This window comes from Tiliqua scincoides, chromosome 1 (assembly GCF_035046505.1).
Source record: "Tiliqua scincoides isolate rTilSci1 chromosome 1, rTilSci1.hap2, whole genome shotgun sequence".
In the NCBI taxonomy this organism is placed as follows: Eukaryota; Metazoa; Chordata; class Lepidosauria; order Squamata; family Scincidae; genus Tiliqua; species Tiliqua scincoides.
The window spans coordinates 67,573,255-67,600,483 of NC_089821.1; the positions used below are offsets into that span (position 1 = coordinate 67,573,255).

General features: G+C 45.2%; 2 protein-coding genes and 1 pseudogene across 2 annotated transcripts; all 3 read left to right on the top strand.

Moving 5' to 3' along the window:
* Positions 1-8,468: 8,468 nt before the first annotated feature.
* Positions 8,469-9,404, top strand: LOC136644427 (olfactory receptor 9G19-like). Its single transcript, XM_066620304.1, has one exon. It carries the CDS (start codon positions 8,469-8,471, stop codon positions 9,402-9,404), a length of 936 nt encoding a protein of 311 aa, XP_066476401.1.
* Positions 9,405-14,897: 5,493 nt separating this feature from the next.
* LOC136644433 (olfactory receptor 5J3-like) lies at positions 14,898-15,842 on the top strand. Its single transcript, XM_066620318.1, has one exon. It carries the CDS (start codon positions 14,898-14,900, stop codon positions 15,840-15,842), a length of 945 nt encoding a protein of 314 aa, XP_066476415.1.
* A 6,142-nt stretch (positions 15,843-21,984) lies between these two features.
* On the top strand, positions 21,985-22,920 carry LOC136636484 (olfactory receptor 8U3-like; annotated as a pseudogene).
* The last annotated feature ends 4,309 nt before the right edge of the window (positions 22,921-27,229 follow it).

Below are 27,229 nucleotides of genomic sequence, written 5' to 3' on the forward strand. Positions count from 1 at the left end.
TGCCTGAGTTGGAGTGGCTGCTTCTGGAACTGCTATGGGAAAAGTCTTGAGGAGGTTGTGCTTGAAATCCTGCTCTGAAGATGTTCTTCTCATCTACTCTTCTGGGAATTGCCCTCACTATAGGTCTTTTCAGTCTAATAACTTCATCACTTTATTTTTTATCAGGAGACCCCATCAGAGTGATGCCATATTATCATGTAGTGTCATTCTCAGAGGTTTGGAGATAAAAATAGTGATTACCAGTCCAAGGTCTCCCAGCTCTACTTTCTCAAGCTTATCTGCCACATGGGAATGAAACTGTCAAACCACAGTGCTCCTTGTTCCCATTTCTGGTAATTGGTCCTGAAGGATACCACAGCTGATAATATCAAAAGGTGATACAAGGTATAGGAGAAATAGGAGGGATGAACTCCCCCTGCTGTTAATGGAAGCTGTTCCCCCAAGACATTCTGAAGACAAAGGAGCAAAGTTTTAAAGCAGTGGACCCCAGACTTTTCAGCCAGAGGACCGCATCAAATATCTGGCAAGGTGTCAAGGGACAGTGAAAAATTAATTTTAAATATGAAATTTAAATAAATATATCAGAGATGGAACTTAGATGAATGAATAAATGAATGGACTCAAATTTCCAGGATTTCTCTAAGCACCAACACACACCATAGAAATAAAACACACACTTAAATGGACCCCTATTACGCCACCTCCCAAGCAGCTTACTTAAATACACAGGAGTAAATCCCATACCTGGAGTGTGTTCTGAGGGCCTGGGAGGCTTCCCGGGCCCTCAGAAAGCCTTCCAAGGCTTTCAGAGGACACAATAGTTACTTCTGGTTTTTTTTTTTCCGGAAAACCAGGAAGTGATGTTTTTAGGCTCAGAACATGCTCTGGATGCGATCAGAGCACAGCTCCAAGTCGTGTTCAGTTGAGTGGGCCAGAGATCCTCAGGGGACCAGAGGCTGGCTGCGGGCCTGATAGAGGCTTGCTGCAGGCCACATCTGGCCCCTGGGCCAGAGTTTGGAGACCCCTGTTTAAAAGCCATGCACTATTCCCAACAGGTCCCCAGATGGGCTTACAACTCATATAGCAAGAGGTGGCTTTTGTTTTTGTGATATTGAAATAAAAACACACAGTGTTTCTGCACTTTTCTGCTTTCTGCACTTCTCATTTTTGTAAAAAAATAAAAAAATAAAAAAGGAAAAAATCCTGAAATTTGTGAAAAAAAGAAAAACATTCGCTAACGACTTGTAAGTCCATGGTTGTGCCCAGCACCCCCCCCCCGGGGGCCCAAGTGGAATTGACAGGAAACCCACAAAACTGCAGACTTACCCCACCACAAAAAGGACCACAAGGAGTGCTGACTGGTTTGGCCAAGCCAATTTATTCTTGTGAGATTTTTTATACTCCTCAGGGCTCCCAGTTATGTCACTGGGACCCATGTCCTCAGGGCAGTCTCCCTGGTACGTATATAGTCCACAGTTCATATAGCTTTCCCCAGGCTGAGGTAAGTAAGAGTCTCAGGAGCCACGTTTGCAAAGTCCTTCTGGCGAGCTGGTCAGCAGGAACTGTGGCGCTGCCATGAAGGGTGCCACTGGGTGTCTACTGGAGCTTCAGTGCAGTGGGTGGGCGGGAGCTGAGGCCAGCACCCCTGCTTCCTTTCCTTGGATGTGTGTGGTGTGGCTCCCTGGGGGTTTCTTTCTGCTCCCTGCCTGCATCCCTTTGGGCTCCTCCAGCAGATATGGTGCCACCTGGACACCTTCACTCCTTCTACATGAAAAGGAGCTATCCCTTCTGTCCAGGACTTGGAGCAGCTCTGTCCCTGAGCAGCTCTGTCCCTGAGTCCCTGAGCTCTGTCCCTGAGCTCTGTCCTCCAGCCCCTGCCGGAGAGGTTAGTCCTGCCCCGGGCAGAGGAACAACTGCCGCTCCTCGCAGGCAAGGGTTAGGCAAGTGTAAGGCAAGAGGCCTGTCAGAACAACCCCGTCCGTCTTCCTGGAGCCTGAGCCCTGGGAAGAGTGTCCTCTTTTAACTGCTGCTAGGCTCCTTATGAACCCAGCAGCCAGCCCCAAATTCTCCATCCCTTCCGGTCATGTGATCTGCCTCAGGTCTCAAGGGCTCCCATGCCCTGCTCCCAGGGTGACCCCCTGACTGGGGGCTGGATCCAGGCAGTACTTATCCCCTGCTCCTGGGGACCCTCTTATGCTCATGTAGCCCCTTGCTCCCAGGGCGCCTGCACTGCTGGGGCCTGTCCCTGGTGACATAGCTTTACTTTGAGTGCAATCCTGCCCTTGACTCGTCCCTTGTGCCTCCTGAGGAGGAAACCAGGCTGGTGTGCAGAGAAATGCTGGCCTGCGGAGGCTGACAGAAGCCTCCACGCCGGCTTCCTCCAGCGCCTTGCATCGGCTTGGATGTGCCAACGCAAAGACCAAATGTAGGCGGGGGAGGCGGGGAAGAGGCGAGAGGGAAGGAGATAAATGGCAGTATCTCCTGAGTCATCCAGCTTCGATGTAAGCCTGGCTTCCCTCACACACTAGAAAGATCAAAAGATTTTATTAGGATACATCCATTGAGCAATCAGAAGAAAGCTTGAAAGAATGGGAATTCTTTAGAAATGCTGGCAATGCAATTGAGCTGAATGAAATGGGGTAAGTTCAGATGCATTTTTAAGTCTGAGAGATCGGAGAAGACCATTATTGGTACTCATATGACAGATTTCATGTTCCTTCTTGCTGGGGCATATTAGAATGACAAATATCACGGAATGCACAGTTGTGTGAAAAGCTTTTATTGACGTTTTTATTTTAAGGAAAGAACTAAGGAGGAAAACTGATTTTTTTTTTTTGTCTTCACACAGATGCTGACCAAAGTTCTGGTCATATGTCATGAATGAAGATGTACAATATAAGCTGTAATTCACTCTACTAGATGAGAAGATTGTGACATGTTGATAACCTGGTAAGAAACCATTCATATGTTCTACAAAACCCTTGCAGGTTGCAAAGAATTCTGGGGACTCATATCCAGGGCACGCGCCAGGCTGGATGAACTGTCCAGAGCTCCATGTGATGTGCAGATATGCCCCAGAACACCAAACAAGACTCATGATGGCTTCTTGCAGGTGCATGTACTTCGTGGTGATTAAACCATCTTGGAGGGAAGGCACATGCAATTTGGTCACTGAAACGTAATGAGAATCAGTGTGGGACTGAGAATGAGTTTGAATGATCAGAAAATCCAGAAGCCACAATCCGTTTTGCCTGACTGTCACTTGTCAGAACTCCTTGGGCACATACGACATGCTGGCCCCTCTCTTTGCCTCTGAGGTAATTCAGAACTTTTTTTTTCATTTGTTCTGTGAAAGTGTCCAAACCACTTCTCTATGTGCACTGGTAAATGTATCTGAAGAGCACAATCCTATGCATGTCTCAGGTCCTCTGACTTTCCTTACACCTAGGTAAGCAAACACTGACTATATTTCTCTGATCTCCACAGTGTTAAAACAATGGCAAGGGAAAACAACACTCAAGTGACTGAGTTCATACTCACAGGATTGACAGACATTCCGCAGCTCCAGATCATTCTGTCTTGTTCCTTGCCGTTTATGCCATCACCCTGGGGGGGGGGGGGACCTCAGCATGATCTTTCTGATCCACTCCAGTCCTCAGCTCCACACTCCTATGTACTTTTTCCTCAGCAGCTTGTCTCTTTTGGACATCTGTAATTCATTGTCTGTCACTCCCAAATTCTTAACTGATCTCTTGAAAAAGAAAAAGGTAATAAGTTTTGCCAATTGTTTAATTAAGTTCTTTTATGCCCTATTTGCCACCGCTGAATGCTACCTCTTGGCTGTGATGGCCTATGATCGCTATGTCGCTATATGCAACCCGCTACTCTGTCACTTTCTGGGCACATACATGCTGGCCCCTCTGCTTGAATCTGGGGTATATCAAAGCATTTTTTGTTTAAGTTAAAAAGTGACTTTTCCGAATCACTCCTCTGGTAAACCTAGTTGAAGAGCAAAGTCCTATGCATATCTACTCAAAAGTATGTCCCACTGACTTTCCTTATTCCCAGGTAAGTGTGTAAAGATTGCAGCCTAAAGAAGCTTTATGATTGTGCATGGAATGGTGGTTCAGATGAACTGCTCATCCCCATGCTACAATGAAATCTACATGCAGGCCCTGGGTAGAAGGGAAGAAGACAGATGCGTGTCTTCCTGAGAACTTATGTTTTTTACATGGGGCTGGTTGGGCTGATAAGTATAATTTCAACCAGCCCTTAGTTTGTTTTGCTTTCCACCCACTCTATCATTGGTCAAGCCACTCATGTGCATTGTGATGCATAAAGTACAATTTAAGGTTCAGCACATAATCAAATTTAAAAGTCAATCTGTACATGTCATTAGTGTGGCTGTATTCAGCAACACAACTGCAAGTCACAATAGGCCATCAAAAGCATCTTATTTTCTATGGGTTTGAGCTGATGTTCAGAAATAGACTTGCATCAGTTCTGACAGGATGAATATTTCTTACTGTACACATAACATGTTCTGCTAGCTTCCCATCTCACTCTGCTCACTTTGAGACAATGTTCCAGAGAGAGACTTGTTGTCAAACATTGATATCACTATCAGAGTTAGCTAAAAGCAAGGCAAACACTGCTGACTATGCTCTCTGATCTCCACAATGTTACAACAATGCCAAAGGAAAACAACACTCAAGTGACTGAGTTCGTACTCACAGGACTAACAAACCGACTTCAGCTCCAGATCATCCACTTCGTGCTGTTCCTTATTGTTTATGTTGTCACCCTAATAGGAAACTTGGGTATGATAGTCCTAATCTGGTGCAGTCCCCAACTCCACACCCCCATGTACTTTTTCCTCAGCAGCCTGTCTGTCTTAGACATTGGTTATTCATCATCTGTTACACCAAAGTTCCTAACTGATTTCTTTAAAAAGAAGAAGACCATTTTCTTTGCTGGTTGTTTCATTCAACTCTACTTTTATGCTATAGGTGCCACTGCTGAGTGTTACCTCCTGGCTGTGATGGCCTATGACCGCTACGTGGCTATTTGTAACCCACTGCTCTATCTGGTTGTCATGTCTCAAAGAAAATGCATCCTGTTAGTAGCTCTTTCATACTTTGCTAGAATCGTATGTAATTTAGTACACATAGTTGTCAGAGTTAGACTATCCTACTGTGGCCCAAACATCATTAACCATTTTACTGTGAAGGCCCTCCACTCCTTGCTCTTTCTTGCTCTGACATCAGTCTCAATTTCTTTTTCATATATCTTTTTGTGGGCTTCAATATGATATCAACTAATCTGATTGTCCTCATGTCCTACACTTGAAATTTATGGCCCAATCCTATAAGGGCCTTCCGCTGATGCAACCTGCATTCTGCTAGCTGAAGGCATGGGTCAACAGCCTGTTACACAGGCCAACACACATTTTGCTTCCTTAAACGTTACACCAATTCCTGGGTATATTTGGGGTGCCAATTCCAAAAATGGCATCTGTTTTGCCCTATCACGTCTAGTTTTGGAGACATGGCACAGCCTTTTTAGTGAATGTTTCAAGCAGCTTCCTCATGAGGAAGCCATGGTGTAGGCTTATCTTCCTTATCTTTCTTATCTTTTTCCTCAGCTTTGTTCAGTATACATAAAACCAGTAGTGAAAAGATATTTCAGCTAATGAACTCTGGGGGATTTAATCCCAAACTCCAGAAGAAAAACTCCAAACAAATCATATTTGGCCAGCATCACAATAACCTTTAATCCCAGTGGAGCACAGATGTCTTGTGGCTTTAAAGAAGCCATTGGGAAGATATTCCTTAGAGTGACAATGGAATGTTCTGTATAAAATGCCCACCTTTGTTCTCTACTCAGGATCTACTGATGCGATGAGGGGAAATTGCTGTTTCACAGAAGGTAGTCCTGGTGCTCAACAAGCCAAGGTTTGTTTTGTTTAGGCGTAACACTGAATCATGACTACTGGATACTAGCAGTGAGAAATAAGTTTTACTCTAGACCCCTATCATGAAACAAGCTCATTTTTTTAAACTCTACAAAACTTCATCAAAGATAGCCAGAAACCCCTCTTCTCCTTTCATGGGTCGTGCGTTGTCTATTTCAATGCAAAGCCCACCAAGGTCAGCAAACAAACAACCTGGAACACATTTATTAATTAAGGAACACCATTCTCTGAGAAGATCATGCTTTCTTTTGACTCTAAAAAGTTTCCATTGAGTAGCATGGACAGGGACGACATGACTGGGCTTGATAAGGTAAGACTACTAAAGTGAAGACAATTTGTGGGAATTCGAGGCTCAGACTGAGGACATAAAGATGGCGCCAATCATGTGAATGGCTTCTTGCAAACAGGGGCAAAGTTATCAGAGTGAGTGTAAAATAATAAAGTGAATTGGTAACAAACTAGAATATGAATGGGAAGAGAATGTAATGATAAATACGGCACTTAGCCATCTTCCATTAAGGTGAGTTATCTATTGTGTAGACTCCAATTCTGTGAAGACCCCATTTTGTAAGAGCAGAACTGGGGAGCTTCCAAGGAGAACGCACGTCTATTGTCTCCCTCTTTTAATATAGTATTTGTGTTCATATTATACATGCTACCTTTAAACCTCCAAGCTTGCAAACGAGGGACAGAATTTTTAAAACGTTTGGGTGTTGGTTGTCCCCAGTTGTCCTTGGAAACAATGGAGGCAAACCATACCTTTCCTACAGCACTTCCACTGGGGGGCTTTGGAAGAATTAGGAATTGAATTGAGCTACAGCAGCTGTATAAATGCTTGTTTCTGACATAAAATGTAGTTTCCATGTTTGGAAAAAGCACATGGTGTTTATTGTGTGAATGGCAGGGTGCACATGCATAAAACCCTTTTCTGAGGTCTGCACCTGAAGCAAGAAAAAGACACACTACAACCACTTTTGATAGACTATAGAGTGCACACTATTTTCAGAATAGAAAATAATTAGGAAAACTAGGATGTGTTACTTTCTCAGAATATATATTCCTTGGTATTTTAGGCTGCAATCCTATCCACACTTACCTGGGAGTAAGCCACATTGGCTATAATGATAATTCTGAGTAGACATGCATAGGATTGGGCTGTTAGGGCCAAATCCTAACCACCTTTCCAGCACTAGTGCAGCTGTGCCAATGGGGCATGCGCTGCATCCTGTGGTTGGGGGGGGCAATCACAGAGGCCTCCTCCAGGTAAGGGAATGTTTGTTCCATTGCCTTAGGGCTGCATTGCGGCTGCACCGGCACTGGAAACTTGGATAGGATTATGCCCTTAGACAGGTAAAGGTAGCTATTTTATGGATCAAACATACTCAAGATGAAACTTAACTTGATGTTAATAGTTCGGCTCTGCATATCTGCTATTTTCAGACCATAACTAGAACTGTCGGGGGGGGGGGGAGGAAATCCTGATTGGGATGATTGTGGCATTGACAAAGAATCGAACCCTCTTCCCCACACCATAGTTCCAGTCTGGTGCACCCCGATGGCCACTATTTTTATGGAGACAGTGTGATTGATATTACTTATGACTTGGTTCTCGGTTAAATGCCATTTCCTAGAAGTTGTGCACTCCCAAGAGAAGGTAACACTGCTTGAGATGTCAAGGCATGTGTGTAGAAGAGTAATGGATCCTTCGGAAAGGTAACAGCAATAGCTTTTAGAAGCTGGCTCCTCACATCAGGTCTTGTGGGTCTAGGAGAACTGAAAATCACCCCCACTGTGCAAGTTGAGCACAGCCATCATTTTGAGCTGCACTTGCTGCTACTTCTCAGTGTGTTACTCCCTTTGTGATGCAAGTATGATTTTCTCCACCAAACCACAGGGTTGATGAAAGCCAAATGATAAAGAATGCCCACCAAAGGACCCAAGGCTGCAATCCTATCCATACTTTCCTGGGAATAAGTCTCATTGGACAAAATGGGACTTAGAATTAAATCTACTCAGAATTAGACATGCATAGGACTGTGCTCTAAGAAACAGAAGGCTGTGTTTTAATTACGAGAAAGATATGAAATGGCAGCAGCATCTGCAATAGGCTGACTGAACTCTAGTCTTATGTACTGGACACCCTCCACAATGCCAGGTTCCTATAAGAAATGCTCCTAAAGTGTCTGTTATTATGCTGTAAAAAAGATCTTATTCATCTTCCACTGCTGGCTTGATTCCCTCTTGTTGGCTCTCCTTTGACTTGGAGGCGTAGCCAAATGACCTTATTAGTGCCGCAAAAGATGTACCTGCATTTCATCCCTAATGCTTACCCCACACTGGCCCTAACTCCATTGCAGGCAGATCCCAATGACCTCCCACTATACTACCTCAGCATATGAAGAACCCCCAAAATACAGCTCTTTGATTCTGCTGTAATATCAATAACTTTGATACATACTTTCAATTTCCTTATGATTTGATTCCTGCTAGATTCATGGAGGAAGCAAATCACACCACAGTAACAGACTTCGTCCTCCTGGGATTTACAACCAACCCAAAGCAGCAGCTGATCCTGTTTGTGGTGTTTCTCATCTTCTATATAGCTAGCCTATCTGGGAATATCACACTCATTGCAATCATCTGTTGCAGCTCTCGCCTCCATACACCCATGTATTTCTTCATCACTAATCTATCCTTCTTGGACCTCTGGTATTCCTCAGTCTACGCCCCTAAAATCCTAGTGAATTGTATCTTTGAGGACAAGAGCATTTCCTTGGAAGGGTGTGCTGCCCAATTCTTCTTCTCAGCAGGCCTTGCATACAGTGAATGTTATCTCCTGGCCGCGATGGCCTATGATCGTTACATGGCCATTGCCAAACCACTACTTTATGCCACAGCCGTGTCCAGGAAGCTATGCACAGGGCTGGTGGCCCTCTCGTATCTAAGTGGTTTTGGCAATGCTGTAATCATCACCTCAGAAACCTTCACTCTGAACTTCTGTGCTGGCAACATTATCGATGATTTCTTCTGTGACCTACCCCCACTGGTAAAGCTGGCCTGCAATGTGCCCAGGAGCTACCAGTCTGTACTCTACTTCATTTTGGTTTCTAATGTCATTACCCCCTCTGCACTTATCCTTGCCTCCTATGCCTTCATCCTGGCAGCCATCTTGAGGATCCGCTCCACTGAAGGCAGACTCAAAGCCTTCTCCACATGTGCTTCCCATCTGACAGCCGTGACCTTGTATTATGGCTCCATCCTCTTCATCTACTCACGCCCAAGCTCCAGCTATGCTTTACAAAGGGACAAAGTAGTGTCTGTTTTCTACACAGTAGTGTTCCCTATGCTGAATCCTCTGATTTACAGTCTGAGGAACAAGGAGGTAAAGGATGCTCTGAAGAAACTGACAAAGAAATGGAGGGTGGAATAAATAAATGGGCCTAGAGACATGCATTTTGCTCTATATTTGTGCATAGAAATATCCTCAGAATTCCCATTATATAATGCATTCTTTGTAAGTCACCATATTAATGAAATTTCCATTTTTAATATGAATAGAACCCATTCTCTCAACACTATTTTTATCTAATCTGAGAATATGAGAATTAGTATATGCAAATAGTAAAAGAACAATAACTAAAGCTGAGTGATTACTTCCTTCTTTGTGTTTTAGGGCCATTATTATAATACCATTGTACAAATCAATGGTAAGGCCACACCTGGAGTATTGCATCCAGTTCTAGTCGCCACATCTCTAAAAGGACATCATGGAAATGGAAAAGGTGCAAAAGAGAGCGACTTAAGATGATTACTGGGCTAGGGCACCTTCCTTATGAGGAAAGGCTATAGCGTTTGGGCCTCTTGAGCCTAGAAAAGAGGCACTTGAGGGGGGACCTGATTGAGACATAAAAATTATGCAGGGGATGGACATAGTGGATAGAGAGATGCTCTTTACACTCTCACACAACACAGGAACCAAGGGAAATCCACTAAAATTGAGTGTTGGGAGAGTTAGGACAGACAAAAGAAAATATTTCTTTACTCAGTGTGTAGTTGGACTGTAGAACTCCTTGTCACAGTATGTGGTGATGGCATCTGGCCTGGATGCCTTGAAAAGGAAATTGGACAAATTTCTGGAGGAAAAATCCATCACGGATTACAAGCCATGATGTGTATGTGCAACCTCCTGCTTTTAGAAATGGGCCATGTCAGAATGCCAATGCAAGGGAGGGCACCAGGATGCAGGTCTCTTGTTATCTGGTGTACTCCCTGGGGCATTTGGTGGGCTGCTGTGAGATACAGGAAGCTGGACTAGATGCGGCTTTTCTTATGTTCTTATAATGGTGATGGGGCAGAAGAGCTCCCCCTCCAGCAGCAGCTTGTCCAACCCTTGATAAACATAGCGTAATCTGCCCCGTGGTTTCCATAAACCACCAAAAAGTAGGTCATGACCCACTGGTGGGTCCAGGACCCACAGTTTGAGAACCACTGCTCTAGAGGCTGCGGTCTGATTCATTAATGCCAAGGGGTATGGCTATAATTTAATGGTGATTGGGCAGCAATGCTCTCCCCTCCAGGTAGCTGCCTGTTTAACCCTTGATGTACATAGCCTAATCTGCCCTATCAGTTTCACAAGCCACCAATGGGTTCCGGGACCCACAGTTTGAAAACTGCTGCTCTAGGGCAGGGGTCTCCAGACCCCGACCCATGGGTCAGATCCGGAGTTTGGAAAAGCCCTCCTCCCCATGAGCTGCGCTTACCATTCTGCTACATAACCACTTCTCGTTCAAGCCAATCTGTGCACAGGGATGCTCTGGACCAGTGGTGCTCAAAATGTTGCTCGCGATCTACTGGTCGATCCCCAGGCAAAATGAGTCGATCGCGGAGCCCTTAGTCTAGTCACTAGCAGCGAAGAGGAAGGAAGGCGGGAGGAGCGCGCGCGTGGTGGGGGCGAGGAGAGGAGCGGAGCGCGCTCGAGGACGGGGCAGTACACAAGGAGCCCCCTGAGAGGGCGGTGGGGAGGTTGGAGCAGGCAGGGAGATGAGGGGCAGAGAGAGAGTGTGAGAGTGTCCCCCTGGAGGAGCTGAAGCTGCGGTCCTGTCCACGCTTGCCTGGGAGTGAGCTCCAGTGACTCTAATGGGACTTTTCTGAGTAAGCCTGCATAGGATGGGGCTCTGGGGCTGCAGTCCTATCCACACTTGCCTGGGAGTAAGCCCTAGTGACTATAAAGGGACTTACTTCTGAGTAGACAGGCTTAGGATGGGGCTCTGAGGCTGCAGTCCTATCCACACTTGCCTGGGAGTAAGCCCCAGTGGCTATACTGACTTCTGAGTAGACAGGCTTAGGATGGGGCTCTGAGGCTGCAGTCCTATCCACACTTGCCTGGGAGTAAGCCCCAGTGGCTATACTGACTTCTGAGAAGACAGGCTTAGGATGGGGCTCTGAGGCTGCAGTCCTATCCACACTTGCCTGGGAGTAAGCCCCAGTGGCTATACTGACTTCTGAGTAGACAGGCATATGATGTGGGGCTCCGGGGCTGCAGTCCTGTCCACACCTGTCAGGGAGTAAGCTCCATTGACTATAATGGAACCTTAGTAGACAGGCATCGGACCGGACTCTGAAGCAACATTGGTGCCTGTGAGGAACCTTGGGGCATCTCTTAAAGGGAGGGAGATAACCATTGGGGGGGGCAGATGGAATGAGAAGCCATCTGGACAACATGTAGACATTGTTGTCAGAGGGATGGGTGCCTCCAAGGCAGAGAGCAGACAGCCCAATCTTATCCACACTTTCCTGGGAGTAAGCCCCATTGACATTAATGGGACTTCTAAGTAGACATGAACTGTAAATTGACAGAACTGGAGGAGATGAGGAAGGTAAATGGGGCAGAAGCAGGTGGGAAATTCTGTTATGGCAAATGCTATTATTGTAAAAAAAACTCTGGTAGATCTCCGGGCCTTGCTGGGTTCCAGAGTAGTTCTCGAGCCAAAAAAGTGTGAGCACCCCTGCTGTGGACAGTTGCATCTGCCTGGACATCCTGCTGCATAGCCTGCTCGGATGCTGGGCAATAGATGCAATAGAGTGTCTCTGTGCACTGATCGGCTTGAAAGAAAAGCGGCAATGTGACAGAATGGTAAACGCCACTTGGGGTGGGGAGGGCTTTTTCCCTTTATGCTGTAGGGAATTGTGGGAAAATTCTACCTGCCAACATAATGACAGGTAGGCCAAATCCTTGCTGCAGTGCCTGTGGTTAGGCATAAGGGGGGGCCCTGTTGGAAGGCTAGAGACCAGCAGCTGCCCAAGTGTACCAGAAGCCAACATCACCCTGACCACATTGACCCTGAAAGATGATCCCACTCACCCTCTGGTCTCATTTACACCTGACGGTTGATTGTTATGAACTGGCACCCACTGCTCACTGCCACCATTCCCTCGAAGGCAGTGGTTCCCAAACTAGGTATTGTGACCCAAACAAGGGCCACATGGGTATTCTTGAAAGTCATGGGAAGGTCTTTTAAAATCACCATCATTATTAACATTCACCACACCGAGAGAAAAACTATTTTTAGCGTCATGGTCAAAATCATTTAGGAGACACTCCTCTAAGAGGTCCATGCCAGTGCGTAGTCGCCTTTGGCAGCTGGATGGCATCACAACTCATTGCAACACTGCCTGCAGATTTTCAGTGATGACAGCATCACATCATCACATCATCTCTGAAGTCCTGTGTAGCAAACTCCACGCTGCGTTGCATGGAGCTCAGGTGGGAGGTGTGCACCTTAGCAGGAACACTGCTCACAGCAGAGGAAGGACCCTATTGTATGTCTGCAACTGTGTGAGGTGAGGCCAAAGTGAAACCTGTGAAAGAGACACCATTTCCTTTTCTTTTTCTTGTTGCCTCCAGAATACTCGCCCCTCCTTTTGTTATTACGACCAAAGCCTGGATAGCAGTCCTTATGCTAATTTCAGCAATGTGACTTTAACTTTCAGATGACACCCAGAGTACCTGATGCTGATGCGGATAAATACAGAAAATTCAAGTTCCCTCGATTTAGAACTTCCATAGAATTGCCACTTTGGTCATTATAAACATTGTCGGCCAACTTTTCAGATAATAATAATTTGTCTGTCATTGACTTCATCGGGTAATTATCAGATAACTGCTACTGGATTGCAGGGATATGCCTTGGGTCTGAGATACTTGGGAGTATGTCCCAAAGCAAAAGTTTCCCCAGTAGGTCTTTGTCATCTCTTTTGTTTTGCTCTGAGTCAATGCCTGTGTTTGCTGAAAATACAGAGAGCTCCATCCTAAGTCACATGGAATTGAAATAAGCCCAACTTTCCTCATGGAGCTAGAGGCGTTTTGCTATTTGTTTCACAATGAATCATCCTGTCCTGCAATCAGAATAAGTCCAAAGAAACAGAATGCTTAAAAAATGTAAGTTCAGGAGGCTTCTGAAGGAAGGGATTTTGATTATGAACAGTACACATCCACAGCTGCTTGGGCTATGGTTTACTGGAACATGCTTTAGGCATAGCTATGAGGAGCAGGTGTATGAAAAGCTCTTAATTGATGAGAGGAGCAGTTTGGCTTTTCCTGAGCAAGTGGCAGAGAACTGAGTGTGAAACTTGTTTTAGGGTCATAGTCTATTCATGCAGGACACTTGCCACAGTCACCGTATCTCAGAAGATCACCCATGTGAATGCTGATTGTTCCATTAAAGATGATCAAAGATGGTAAAGTACTAATCTCTGAAAAGTTAAACCTAGAGAGTCCAAATGGAACTGTACAAATATTATGGTTACAGTGATTGGTAAAGTGGGAAACTGATGTAAGGCTGCCATAAGAGGCTAATAGAAAATGCTCCATGTTCATTGGCACATAAGTCAGTTTCCTCAATGACATCTGCTTCAAAATAATTTTGCATTGCAGACTTAGAAGTTGATATAGTTTAATGAATCAAGAGTAATTTTAAAGGGGTGCTGATGTTATATATCAATCTGAAAAATTTATATTTGACTTACAATGACATGTACCTCAATGTGGTGAACTCATGATAGGCATTTGGTCAAGCCAGCAGATTACTGGTGTCATAAACAATAACCAAGTGACTCCAATTGGGTCACCATATTAGTTATAGTTGGAACTTGATTCATCCTTCTGGCTAGTTGGTAACCTTGAGATGTCTACCTGGTAAGTCTCTTTGCCCGGAAACTCACTCAAAGATTCAGACAAACACTGAATATGAAACTCTCAGAAAGATCCTAACTGAGAGCCGAGCACTTTTGGAAAATCATATGGTTGGAATCAATGATATTATAAAAACATACTTGCCGCCTAATCCTATGTGTTCCGCCCAATGGCAGCGTGCCACCTGTGCTGGTGTTGACTGCTGTAAAGCAGTCAGTGCCAGTCACAAAAGGCGTTCTGTGGGAAGACCTGCACCTTCCTGCCTCATCCAGCACTTCTCCTGCTGCTTGCCAACAAAGGTAAGTCAGTGGGAGAGGGAGGGGGGGCAGGAGGGTGCATTGGGGCCTGGTCTAGGCTATTTTGCTAGCGCAGGTCTAAGCAGACCCTTTCATACCACAGGGGCTTACCCCTGGTGCAAATATTCCCTTATCCAGAGGAGTCCTCCTGGACATTCCCTCACAATAGGATGCAGCAATCACCATTTTGGTTCTGCTACATTGGTGGGGGGGGGGGTAATAGACAGGATTGGGCTGTAGATGCATTTTCTCATTGTAGGAACAACATCAAAGATGGTTTGGATTAATAATCTAACCTCACATCGCTTAAATCCCTCCATGAGATTTAATTTAGATAATGTTTTGAGTCATTATTTTATCAATATAATAATATCTCAATTGGAGAAAGCAAGGCCAGTTCTGACTTTGTTCATTGGATTCCTACAGTGTTACAGTGATGCAAATGGGCAACAACACTCAAGTAACGGAGTTCATACTCACAGGATTAACAGACCTTCCAGAGCTCCAGATCAGCCTCTTTTTGATGTTCCTTGCTATTTACGCCCTCACTCTGTTGGGGAACCTGGGCGTGATCTTCTTAATCCAGTCCAGTCCCCAACTCCACACTCCTATGTACTTTTTTCTTAGCAATCTGTCTGTCTTGGACATCTGTTATTCCTCATCTGTCACTCCCAGGCTCCTAAGTGATTTCTTTAGGAAGAAGAAGACTATTTCTTTTGTGGGTTGTTTCTCTCAGCTTTTCTTTTATGCCTCCTTTTCCACCACGGAGTGCTATTTCCTGGCTGTGATGGCCTATGATCGTTACGTGGCTATATGTAACCCCTTACAGTACTTTGTCACCATGTCCCCCCAAAAGCGCTTTCAGCTAATAACCGTGTCCTATAGTGCGGGGACGATTAATGCTTTAGTGCACACAGTTGCTGCCTCTAGACTCTCCTTCTGTGGCCCAAATACCATTCATAATTTTTATTGTGAAGGCCCTCCTCTCCTTGCCCTTTCTTGCTCTGATATTGCTCTTAATGATATTTTGAAGTTTGTGTTTGTTGGTTTCAACATGATAGCAACTAATCTGACCATTATCATCTCATATGCATTTATCCTCATCACTATTTTAAAGATTCGCTCAGCCAGGAGCCGGCAGAAAGCTTTCTCCACGTGCTCCTCTCACCTCATGGTCATCACCATTTTTTATGGATCTGCTGGCTTTGCGTATGCAAGGCCCAGCTCCAGAAACCCGCAAAACCTAGACAAAATGGCCTCTGTGTTGTATACAGTGGTGACTCCCATGCTGAACCCCTTGATCTACAGTGTGAGGAATAAGGATGTAAGGGGTGCCTTGGGAAAAGTCCTAGGAAGAAAAGCTGCTTCCAAACACATCTGAGGAACATCACTGCTTGAGGATACATCTGTTTTTTTTCCATCTTTAGTGGTTGTAGTTTTTCCAGGTAACAGAAGACACTGCTTCACTTTAAAGCAGCCCTGATGGACACCATTCTAATCATTCTGTGCCATAAAACGTGAAGCACATTGTTGTGTTGGATAAAGAATTGTACCATATTATGTATGCACTGCAGTATCTATATATCTGTAGTGTCTATATATCTATTTTCAAATGTCAAGTGAATGTTGCATTCTTAAATAGTCAGATCTAGTACTGTGGATGTTGATTCTGAACTTGATGTTTGGTGTCACCCAGTTGCTTGACGAGGAAGAAAAATTTCACTTGGGGGAGAGAGAAAATATTTGCATTTAATACAATATGTTGTTGAGTTTCATCTGCATAAATTATCATGCCTTGGACAACTGAACTCTGCAGGCTAACTTAGCTGTGGTGTGTCAGTTCCGTGACTGGAACTCATGCCATTGTCTTTTTCAAAAAGGTCCCATACCCTAAGGGTCTCAGTGTGTGAGGAAAGGGCTTTGACTCCCACCCCCTTCCCCCATGCTTTTGCCACATCCATTTTGGACTCTCCTCAGCAGATTTTTGAAAAGGAAAATAGCTCCAAAATTTCCAGTCACAGATCTTGCATACCACATCTGGTCCGGCCTCAGATTCTTCAGGTGCAAGTCCCAAAATCACATGATGGACATATAAATTCCCTAAATATTTAATCTCCTAAAACAGATTGCTTCAGTTCTTTCAGAAAACCTTAAGTTTTCTGGGCATGAATGCACTGTTCTTTCATAGCAGACCCTTCAGCCAAGGGGGGCAAAAGCAGGGAAAAGAATGTTGAGGTAAAACTGTTTTACTTTTTGTACTCTGTTCTCCTGGAGTTGCAGAATATTTGGAGGAGATTAAAGAAGGCACATTGTTGCCCAACAACCTTTGTGTCGCTTTCATTTGGGTGTGTATTATGTAATATGCATGTATACATATGTATGTGGTGCTGTGTGCGTGCCAGGAGAGCATGGCCCATACCAGCAATATGAGGGCCCAATCCTATCCAATTTTCCAGTGCTGGAGCAGCTGTGGCAATGGGGTGTGCGCTGCTTCCTGTGGTGGGGAGGCAGTCACAGAGGCCTCCTCAAGGGAACTTACCTCAGGGTTGCATTGTGGCTGCACCGGTGCTGTAATTTTGAATAGGATTGTGCCCTGAGTCTGGAATTGGACCGATGGCAGAAAGCCTGCAGATCGCACTGCAGGCTTCAAGGCCACACTTTTTGTTTTTCAGAGCCATCACCTCTCCTGCTCCCACTCTAGCAGGCTGCGTTGGAAGATGATTTCCTGGCTCTTGTTTCAGGGAAAAGTCCATGGGAGACTGCACCTTGCTTGCACAGCATGTGTGAACATGTGGACTAAAGCCGCTTCCTGACTTGGAGTAAACATAGTCATTAACTACACCAAAGAAGAGTCCCCAACCCTAGCTAACCCCATGGGTAAACTGAATCAAGGAGTCCATGCTAATAAAGCATCTGACATCCAGAGCTGGCTGCCGCTCCCTTATCATTCATGAATCTCTGATATTCTGCATCCATCTCTCCAAAATGTCTCAGACCTGCTCACAGAAAGGAATGGTTATGTATGTTTCCTGCTGGCTGTGACAGCACATGATTCCTACACAACCATTTGCATCCCCCTATATATTTGATCGCTACAGTTGGCTCCTGTGCGGTTGGTACCTAAATTCTCTTATCCATACTATACTGGCAAAGGATTAGGGCTCTTTTTGAATTTGGCAGGAATCAGCTCATCAATGGGGAAAGCAAATGCCTTTTACTGATAACACAAAATCAGCATTAACAACCTCTAGGAGGCAGATGGAACAGGTAGCATGCTTACATCGCTTGGTTCGGCAACAAACTCTTAGGTCTCAGTGCGCTAAATCATCTTTGCTATTGTTCAATATAATAATAATATAATAATATACAGTATTTATATACCGCCTTTCTTGGTCTTTATTCAAGACTTTATTCAAGGCGGTTTACACAGGCAGGCTTATTAAATCCACACAGGGATTTTTACAAATTGAAAGAAGGTTCTCTCTTTCAAGAACCACCACATTCAAGGTGTTACACTCCGATCTGGTTTAACATTCTGGCCTCCATCCTCCCACGCTCCGAGCAGATGGAACAGCTCAGCTGCAGCTTGCCAGCTGCTTCAAGGTCGCACGGTGCCGGTGGCCTCGAACTAGCGACCTTGTGGATGTTAATCTTCAGGCAAATGGAGGCTCTACCCTCTAGAGCAGACCTCCTGCCCTCCAATATCATACTTTGTTGTTATGAGCCTAAAGAGGTGGCACAGATCCAAGCAGCCCAGAGCTGCCCTGGGCTTCCGGGAAAAGGGATAGGATGCGGCATAAGTGCTGGACACAGACCACACCCCCTGCTCAACTCCCGCCCACCCATGGGCCAGTCTACCGCCCATCCACCCTCTGCCCCCAAACACCTGCTCTCCCCACCTCCCAGACCTCCGCACTGGCCGAGCTCAGCCAGCGCAGGCTTACCTTTTAGGCTGGCTGAATGGGGCTCGCACTGGCCTGCCCCCTCCACAGATGGCACAAAAGTGCTTTATGGCACTTTCACAACTGTCATGGGCTGATGCACAAGACTTGCGTCGGCCCAAGGTGTGTTCAGGATTGCGCCCTGAATCATCTTGGTTATTGTTCAATATCATACTTTGCTACTATTGTATTTTGTAAGAAAATAAAAATGTTGGATCAGTCCAAGTAAAAATTGGTTATTAGTCCAGGTATTCTTCAGTTTCAAGGAATCAGTTGACGTGCTATGTCATGTAACATGTTATGACAAGTTACGGCTGTTATGTAATGTACATAATGCAATGCACTTCCATAAGAATGACTGCTGACTTCTTTGTTTGTATGAGACAACAGTGACAGACCTCTGTATCCTAAATTGGAATCACTTTATTTTGCAGACCACGATCTGAGGGGCTCATAAGCATATATCATGCTGGGGGAAAAAAATCTTCTGGAATCACTTCAACCAGAGTTGGCAAACGCTACTTGCTTGGCGGAAGGAAGGGACTTGGGCCACTCCTCCACTGAACTATGGCTATAAATCCCTCAGCAACCTGTGTGAACCAGGTTGCAGATTTGGAAAATCAGTTTAAGTTTAGAGTTTATTTTATAACCTGGGAGGAATAACAAAGCATCAAAATTAAGAACAAGATGGTACAATATTAGTGTAGAAACTTTTTTTTTAGGGGGGGGGGGGTGTTTTTCCTTCACACAAAACTCAGCATAAAAATGCAATCAGTGAAAATATGTTTTAATGAGGCATGGAACTTCTTAATTGTAAAGAAATTCTTACAAATGAAGGCAAAAGGTCTTTTTTTTTTTTTAACTTCAGAGCTTCTTAACTTCAGAGGTTTTTACTTCAGAGCTTCTCTTGATACGTCCTGACTGGAGGTTGCCATCTTTCCACCACATTGCCTCTGAGTCACAATGCCTTCGCAGTGACACATTTAGTCACATGGGCAGTGCAATGCTAATTTGTGCTGGAACAGGCAGACCGGCTGGTCTGCACTGTATCCAGCACAAGTTCAAGGCTGGCTGAGCCTCGGCCCTAGGCAAAGGGAAACATTTCCCCTTAACCTGGGCAGAGTTGCAGCAGCCCCAATGGGTCTACTTGGATCTGCGCCACCTAAAGAGGTGTCGCAGATCCGAGCAGAACAGAGCAGCCTGAAGTTGCTCCACACTGCCCAGGAATGGGGCTAGGATCTGGCATAACTGCCGCGTCCTGGCCCTGCCTCCTGCTCATTGCCAGCCCACCCAAAGATCCACCTGACTTCCCCCATTCTGAAATGCCTCCTCCCCGCCCCCTCCCCGCCTCCTTCTCACAGTCCCCACACACCGCCAGACGTCCACATCATCTGCTGCTGCGGAGGTTGGATATAGCCTCCATGGGTTGGCGCACCTCCATGTGTCGGTGCAGCTTACTCAGAGGGAGGCGCAAATGTGCTTTACAGCACATTTCTGACCATCCGGGGCCAGCACAAGCAACTTGTGCCATCTCAGGGCATACTTAGGATTGCACCCTCAGTAACATTCAGCAGCAGTGTGGAAAATATGATAACCCCAGAAGACAGTTGTTGCCTGGTCAATATTTTACTTCCCTATATTTCAAGGCCTGAAAGGAGACATATGATCACAGGGTGGGGAAATGAATAAGTTTTCCCATAGGGGAATGTGGTCCTTCATGGCACTGCTCTGGGCATTGCACAGTTTCTCTTGTGCCTTGTGTTCCTCAGAGGTTAAGTCTTTCAGATAATTGTGTGCCAGCTTATGCTACCATCACTGTGTAGTGAAAGCAATTTGGTGTATCTGGGATCTGAGACACTTGAGACAGTCAGTCTCTAAGCAAATGTTTGCCCAGGAGAACAGTGATTCTACCCTATATTGTCACTATTTATAGAAACAGCAACATCTCCTGAGTCATCCAACATTGATGTAAGCCTGGCTTCCCTCGCACCACTAGATAGAGTCATCATAAGATTTCATAAAGATACAACCATTCAGAGTTCAGAACAAAGCTTAAAGAAATGAGAATTATTTACAAATGCTGGTGATTCAATGGAAGTAAGTGACATGGGGAAAGTTCAGATACATTTTTAAGTCAGACCATTAGGGTACTCATATGACAGTTTTATAAGTGATTCATTGCACCCAGCATCAGGATCTTTTCTAAAGAGTCCTCCCTTCTCATGAGATGACCAAAGAATTTAAGCTTCATCTTCAGTATCTGTCCTTCCAATGAACAGTCAGGGTTGATTTCCTGTAAGATTAACTGATTTGATCTCCTTGCAGTCCAGCAGGACTCTCAAAAGTCTTCTCCAACACCATAATTTGAACATGTGTATTCTATGGTGCTCTACCCTCCTTATGGTCCAGCTCTCACAGCCATACATTACTATGGGAAAACCATAGCTTTGACTATATAGACCTTTGTCGACAAGGTGATGTCTCGTCTAGACTTACCATAGCTTTCCTCCCAAGAAGCAAGTGCCTTTTAATTTCATGGCTTCAGTCACCATCTGCAGTGATCTTGGAGCCCAAGCAGATAAACTCTGTCATGGCTTCCATTTCTTCCCCTTCTATTTGCCATGAAGTGATGGGATTGGATGCCATGGTCTTAGTTTTTTTAATATTAAGTTTCAAGCCACATTTTGCACTTTCCTCCTTCACCCTCATCAAGACATTCTTTAGATCCTCCTCACTTTCTGCCATTAGAATGGCATCATCTGCATTTCTGAGGTTATTGATATTTCTCCCAGGGATCTTAACTCCGGCTTGTGATTCATCCAACCCAGCCTTTCGCATGATGTACTCTGCATATAAGTTAAATAAACAGGGTGACAATATACAGCCTTGTCGTATTCCTTTCCCTATTTTAAACCAATCAGTTGTTCCATATCTGGTTCTAACTGTTGAGCAGCATACAGATTTCTCAGGAGACAGTACTCCCATCTCTTTAAAAACTTGCCACAATTTGTTGTGATCCACACAATTAAAGGCTAAAGCATAGTCAATGAAGCAGAAGTAGATGTTTTTTTAGAACTCCCTTGCTTTCTCCATTGCAGGTTGCAAAGAATTCTGGGGACCCGTATCTAAGGCACAAGCCAAGCTTAATGAATTGCAGATGCACTCCAGAACACTGAACAAACCCATAGTGGAGCGGGGGCATATACAAGTGGTAGTCAAGGGAAGTCACAATCTTCACAATGTGGAAGATGAAATGCATGTTCCAGTGAGAATTAGTGTGAGGCTGTGGGTTAGTTTGAATGGTCAGAGAATTGAGGAGCTACAACTCTTCTTAATCAAGAACCACTTGTTAGAACCCCCTGGGCACATACATGCTGGCCCCACTCTTTGCATCTGGGGTAATTCAGAGCATTTTTCTTTCACTGTGTGAAAGAGCGGCTTGTTCAAACCGCTCCTCTGGTAAACCTACTTGAAGAGCACAATCCTGTACGTGTCTCCTCAGAAGTAAGTCCCAATGACTTTCCTCATTCCCACGTAAGCTAACACTGACTGTGGTTTTTTGATCTCCACAGTGTTACAACAATGCCAAGGGAAAACAACACTCAAGTGACTGAGTTCATACTCACAGGGTTGACAGATCGTCCTCAGCTCCAGATCATCCTCTTTGTGCTGTTCCTTGCTGTTTATGCTGTCACCTTGGTATGGAACCTGGGTATGATAGTCCTAATCTGGTGTAGTTCCCAACTCCATACACCTATGTACTTTTTCCTCAGCAACCTTTCTCTTGTGGACATCTGTTATTCATCGTCTGTTACACCGAAGTTCCTAACTGATTTCTTTAGAAAGAAGAAGACTATTGAATTTGTCAGCTGTTTCACTCAACTCTATTTTTATGCTATAGGTGCCACTACTGAGTGCTACCTCCTGGCTGTGATGGCCTATGACCGCTATGTGGCTATATGTAACCCACTGATCTATTTAGTCACCATGTCCTGAAGAAGGTGTATCCAACTAGTAGCTCTTTCATACCTTGCAGGAATTATAAATGCCTTGATACACACGGTTGCTGCAGCTAGACTCTCCTATTGTGGCCCAAACATCATTAGTAATTTTTACTGTGAAGGTCCCCCTCTCTATGCTGTTTCCTGCTCAGACATCACTCTCAATTACATCTTGATATTTGTGTTTGTGGGCTTCAATATGATATCAACTAACCTGATTGTCCTCACCTCCTACACCTACATCCTGGTCACGATTCTAAAGATCCGCTCTGCCAAAAGCCGGCAGAAGGCCTTCTCTACTTGCACCTCCCACCTGACGGCTATCTCCATTTTCTATGGATGATGTGGCTTCATGTATGCACGACCCAGCTCTAAGGGAACTCGCAGTGTAGACAAAATTGCCTCTCTGTTCTACATAGTGGTGACTCCCATGTTGAACCCCTTGTTCTACAGTCTGAGGAACCAAGAGGTAAAGGATGCCCTCAGCAAAGTCCTGAAAAGGTTAGCTGTTTTCTAGCATATATGAACATTCCTGATTTGGGAACTCTTCTTCTCCTCCACCTTTTATAGACAGGACACCTTAGCTAGATTGAAGAAGATCTTCAGTTTGAAACAACCTTGTTAAAGCACAACTGAATTGTGTCTCATCACATGTGGATAAAGACTATGCTGTTGTCTAATGAAAGGCACAATCATAACTTGCACTGGAAAAGGCAGGTAAGTAGGCCTGCGCTGCATCCAGCACAAGCTTGGAGCCAGAACTGGTGCAACCTGAGGCAAGAGGAAAAGTTTCCGCTTACCCCGTGATGTGCTGCATGGGCCCCAATGGGTCTACTTGAATCTGAGCCAGCTCAGGAGGTGGCACAGATCTGAGTAGAAGGGAGCAGCCAGAAGCTGCTCTGCACCACCTGTGTACAGGGTCAGGATCCGGCACAATTGTTGGATCCTAGCACCACCTCCTGCTGCCTGCCCGCCCCAAGATGCCTGCCGCCCTCTCTCCCCCCACCCCAAAACGCTGCCTCCCTACCATCCCCATGCCCCCCCCCAGACTCCTGCATTGGCCAAGTTCGGCCGACGCAAATATACGTCAAGCGCAACATATTTGTGACACCCCTGGGTTGGCACAAGTTACTTGTGCCAGCCTAACTTGGGGGTTCTGTTTGTGCTGAAATTCTTTTATTCTTTAGTTCTACAGTGGTAAAAATTCAAGGTCAGACTTAGGTATTCTGTTAGCCAAGAGAAACAACCCCGGGATTGCACAGAGCTCCATTAACTGTTCTTGTACCCACCCACCACAGTGGCAACCATGTTCACTCAGGTCAAGTTGGATTGATGGATGCTGGATGAAGATCAGGGACTAAAATATGCAACTTGCCCCTCAAAACGGCCATGGTGCCAGAGGACTGGAGGATAGGAAATGTCACACCTATTTTTAAAAAGGGAAAGAGGGGGAACCCAGGAAACTATAGTCCGGTCAGCCTAACATCTATACCGGGTAAGATGGTGGAATGCCTCATCAAAGATAGAATCTCAAAACATATAGACAAACAAGCTTTGCTGAGGGAGAATCAGCATGGCTTCTGTAAGGGTAAGTCTTGCCTCACAAACCTTATAGAATTCTTTGAAAAGGTCAACAGACATGTGGGTGCAGGAGAACCCGTGGAAATTATATATCTGGACTTTCAGAAGGCGTTTGACACAGTCCCTCACCAAAGGCTACTGAAAAAACTCTATAGTCAGGGAATTAGAGGGCAGGTCCTCTCATGAATTGAGACCTGGTTGAAGACCAGGAAACAGAGAGTGGGTGTCAATGGGCAATTTTCACAGTGGAGAGAAGTGAAAAGCAGTGTGCCCCAAGGATCTGTCCTGGGATTTTCAATCTCTTCATAAATGACCTGGAGATAGGGTTGAGTAGTGAGGTGGCAAAGTTTGCAGATGACACCAAACTTTTCCGAGTGGTGAAGACCAGATGTAGCCAGTATCATGGGCAAGGGCACAATCCTGAAATGCCCATGGATTGCATGCCTTGCATCTGCCAAGGTGGGTTGCAAACATGCCATAAGGCACATTTGTGCCTCCTTGGGAGTAAGCTGGGCTGGTGCTCAGAGGAGTGCCGGCCTGTGGAGGCTGACACAAACCTCTGCGCCAGTTTCCTCAACAAGACTTACATCAGCCCTGAGAGTCCAATTCTATCCAATTTGCCACTGCTGATGCAGCTGCAATGCAGTCCCAAGTTAAGGGAACAAATGCTTTGTTACCTTGAGGAGGCCTCTGTGTCTGCCCACCACTCCCACAGGATGCAGCTCATACCCCATTGGCATGGCTGCATCAGTGCTGGAAAGTTGGATAGGATTGGGCCCTTAATCATTGTGTACTTGCATGGATTCAGGATGAAAATGGAACTTTGCCTCCTGAGATCGACTCAAGAGATTAGATGTGAATCTGCTCATAATTCATGCCGTATTTTTGTTCAATGTTTTGTCTACATCACATGATTCTATGTACAAAACTAAAATTGCTCTTTTTGTTGGTTTTGATAAGAAGTTATGGTTTTTCTTTGCTTCCTATCTAGGTTTTAATTTTGGGCCAGTGTCAGAGATTTAACACTGACCACAGTTTAGGTCCTTGCTTGCCTCTTGTAACTTTCCTTAAGGCTTCACTGTCAATAAGATATTCTTTTCCTTCTATGGAAAGAAATTTCATCTGGGGGTTGGAGGGGTAGAGAGACTGTAGGATGTTGTCATCACTCCCTGGTGGTGAATTTTCCAGTAACATCTGACTGGTCAGAATGCTCGTTCAGATTCAGTTAACAATAAAATCTAATACAAGTGAAAGATGGAAACTGAGGCAGAGAGAGAGAGAGAGAGAGAGAGAGAGAGAGAGAGAGAGAGAGAGAGAGAGAGACTAAAAAGAATTTAAGCCACCCAATATGAGTGAGCTGAGATTTGGACAGGGCACAGTTAAAAATCTTAGCCTGTCTTCAACCAACTCTTTTTTTCCCTCTACTAGCCAGATTTAGAATTTTTGCTACAGTCATGCACAAGGTCCACTCTTCTGTCTAGCCCACTGCTGCACGTTGACTGGGATCATCTAGGAGTTCTGGCAGACTGTTTCCAGCCTTCCCAGCCTTCCCATCTATGGTTTATTAAACAGGGATTTCAAGGACTGAAACTGGGACTATTTGCATACAAAGAATACTATACTATCTCCACACAGGTATCCAGTTCACAAAGGTTCCCTTTCTGCCTAATAGTTGCCTGATAAAGGTGCAATGCAATCCTATTTTGTGCTGGAACAGGCAGGCCAGGAGGCTAGCACTGTATCCAGGACAAGATAGGGCACCAAAGTGGCTCAGCGGGAAGCAAGGGGAAACTCTTCCCCTTACCCCCAGGTAAGCCACTGAAGCCCCTATGGGTCTCCTTGCTTGCGCCACCTCCTGAGGTGGAGCAAGTCAGAGGAGAGGAGAGCGACTTGAAGCCACTCTGTGCTGCTCAGCAATGGGGGTTGGGATAAGAGCCGGGTCCCAGCCCCGCCTCGCAGTCCCTGCTCGCCCGTCCCTGGGACCTTCCTCCTCCCGACCTCTCCCTGCCTTGGAACGCCTCCCACTTGTCTCCTGCCCTCCTCCTCCCGGCCCAGCCCAGAGCCTTGGGTTAGCTGAACTTGGCCAATGCATGGCTCCCCCATGAAATCGGTGTGGAGGCTGAATTCAGCCTCCCTGGGTCACTGAGCGTCCTTGTGCCGGCCCAGCTGACTCATGAGGAGGTGAAAACATGCTTTATGGCACTTTTGCGATGCTCCTAGACCGGTCCAAGGGACTTGCGCTGGCCTAAAGGTGACTCAGGATTGTGCCCTTAGAAACATAGCTTTTCCTAGTTTGCATCACAAGGAAAAGCTTTGCCTCTATGATACCATCTGTTCTCTGCCCATATGAAGTCAATGTTTGTTGTTCTAGTAACTAGAAAAAATAATGCCACAAAGAAGTGGAGAGCAAAAGGAATAGGATGACTATTAACTTAGAAACACTGTATGCAAGAACATGAATCCCCTGACGTGGGAATCAAAGAGCACATTCCATTGGGAGATGAGCTCTCAGTGCCTGTACTTCCTACTCTGCTAGAATGACATCATTTTTCTGAGGAAGAAAACTCAGTGCCCAATAAATAGTGTCTAGGCAGTTGGGCAACTGAAGGTACTCAGGAGGTCCAGGGGATCATCTGAATACTACTGACCCTGAGGACAACATTTGGGTGTTAGGCCTCTCACCTCCAAGAGACTTTAAGAAGCCAAGCAAATGAAGCAGAGAAGACTTGGAATCCTCTAAAATCCCTACCAAGAGCCTGGGTAAGTCTTATTGCATCACCAGCCTTCCAAATTTATTGAAGAATAATATGCAACACTAAATAGAAATATCAAAGTAATGGACCAGAGGTAATGTTGATTTTAAATAGTTCAGCTTCCACCTTCATCAGTAACTCAGTTACTGTGTCACCAGCCAAGGTGGTGACAATCTGAAGCTTGTTAGAGGTGTGCGAATTCTCAGAATGGCTGACTCGGGAGAATTAAAAATATATATGAAGACTTAACCACGTAATCATTTGCATGTTTACGCAGAAGTAAACCCCCACTCTGTTCAAATGTGCTGGAGACTTCTCATTTCTGCCCCCATTTTTTCTCTTTCTCTTTTTTCCTAACAGATATTCCAGACAGTCCAGAGAGAGAAGAGGGATCTGAAGCACCTGGTTTATAGAAAAAGACCCTGATGTTCAGTTGCAGGGATCACAGAGATCTTATCTTCCAACATCTGCTAAAAGTGTCTTATTCTGAGA

What these genes read in the sequence shown, in the direction of transcription:
- LOC136644427 (XM_066620304.1), top strand. Translation starts at nt 8,469, where the DNA reads ATGGAGGAAGCAAATCACACCACAGTAACAGACTTCGTCCTCCTGGGA.
- LOC136644433 (XM_066620318.1), top strand. Translation starts at nt 14,898, where the DNA reads ATGCAAATGGGCAACAACACTCAAGTAACGGAGTTCATACTCACAGGA.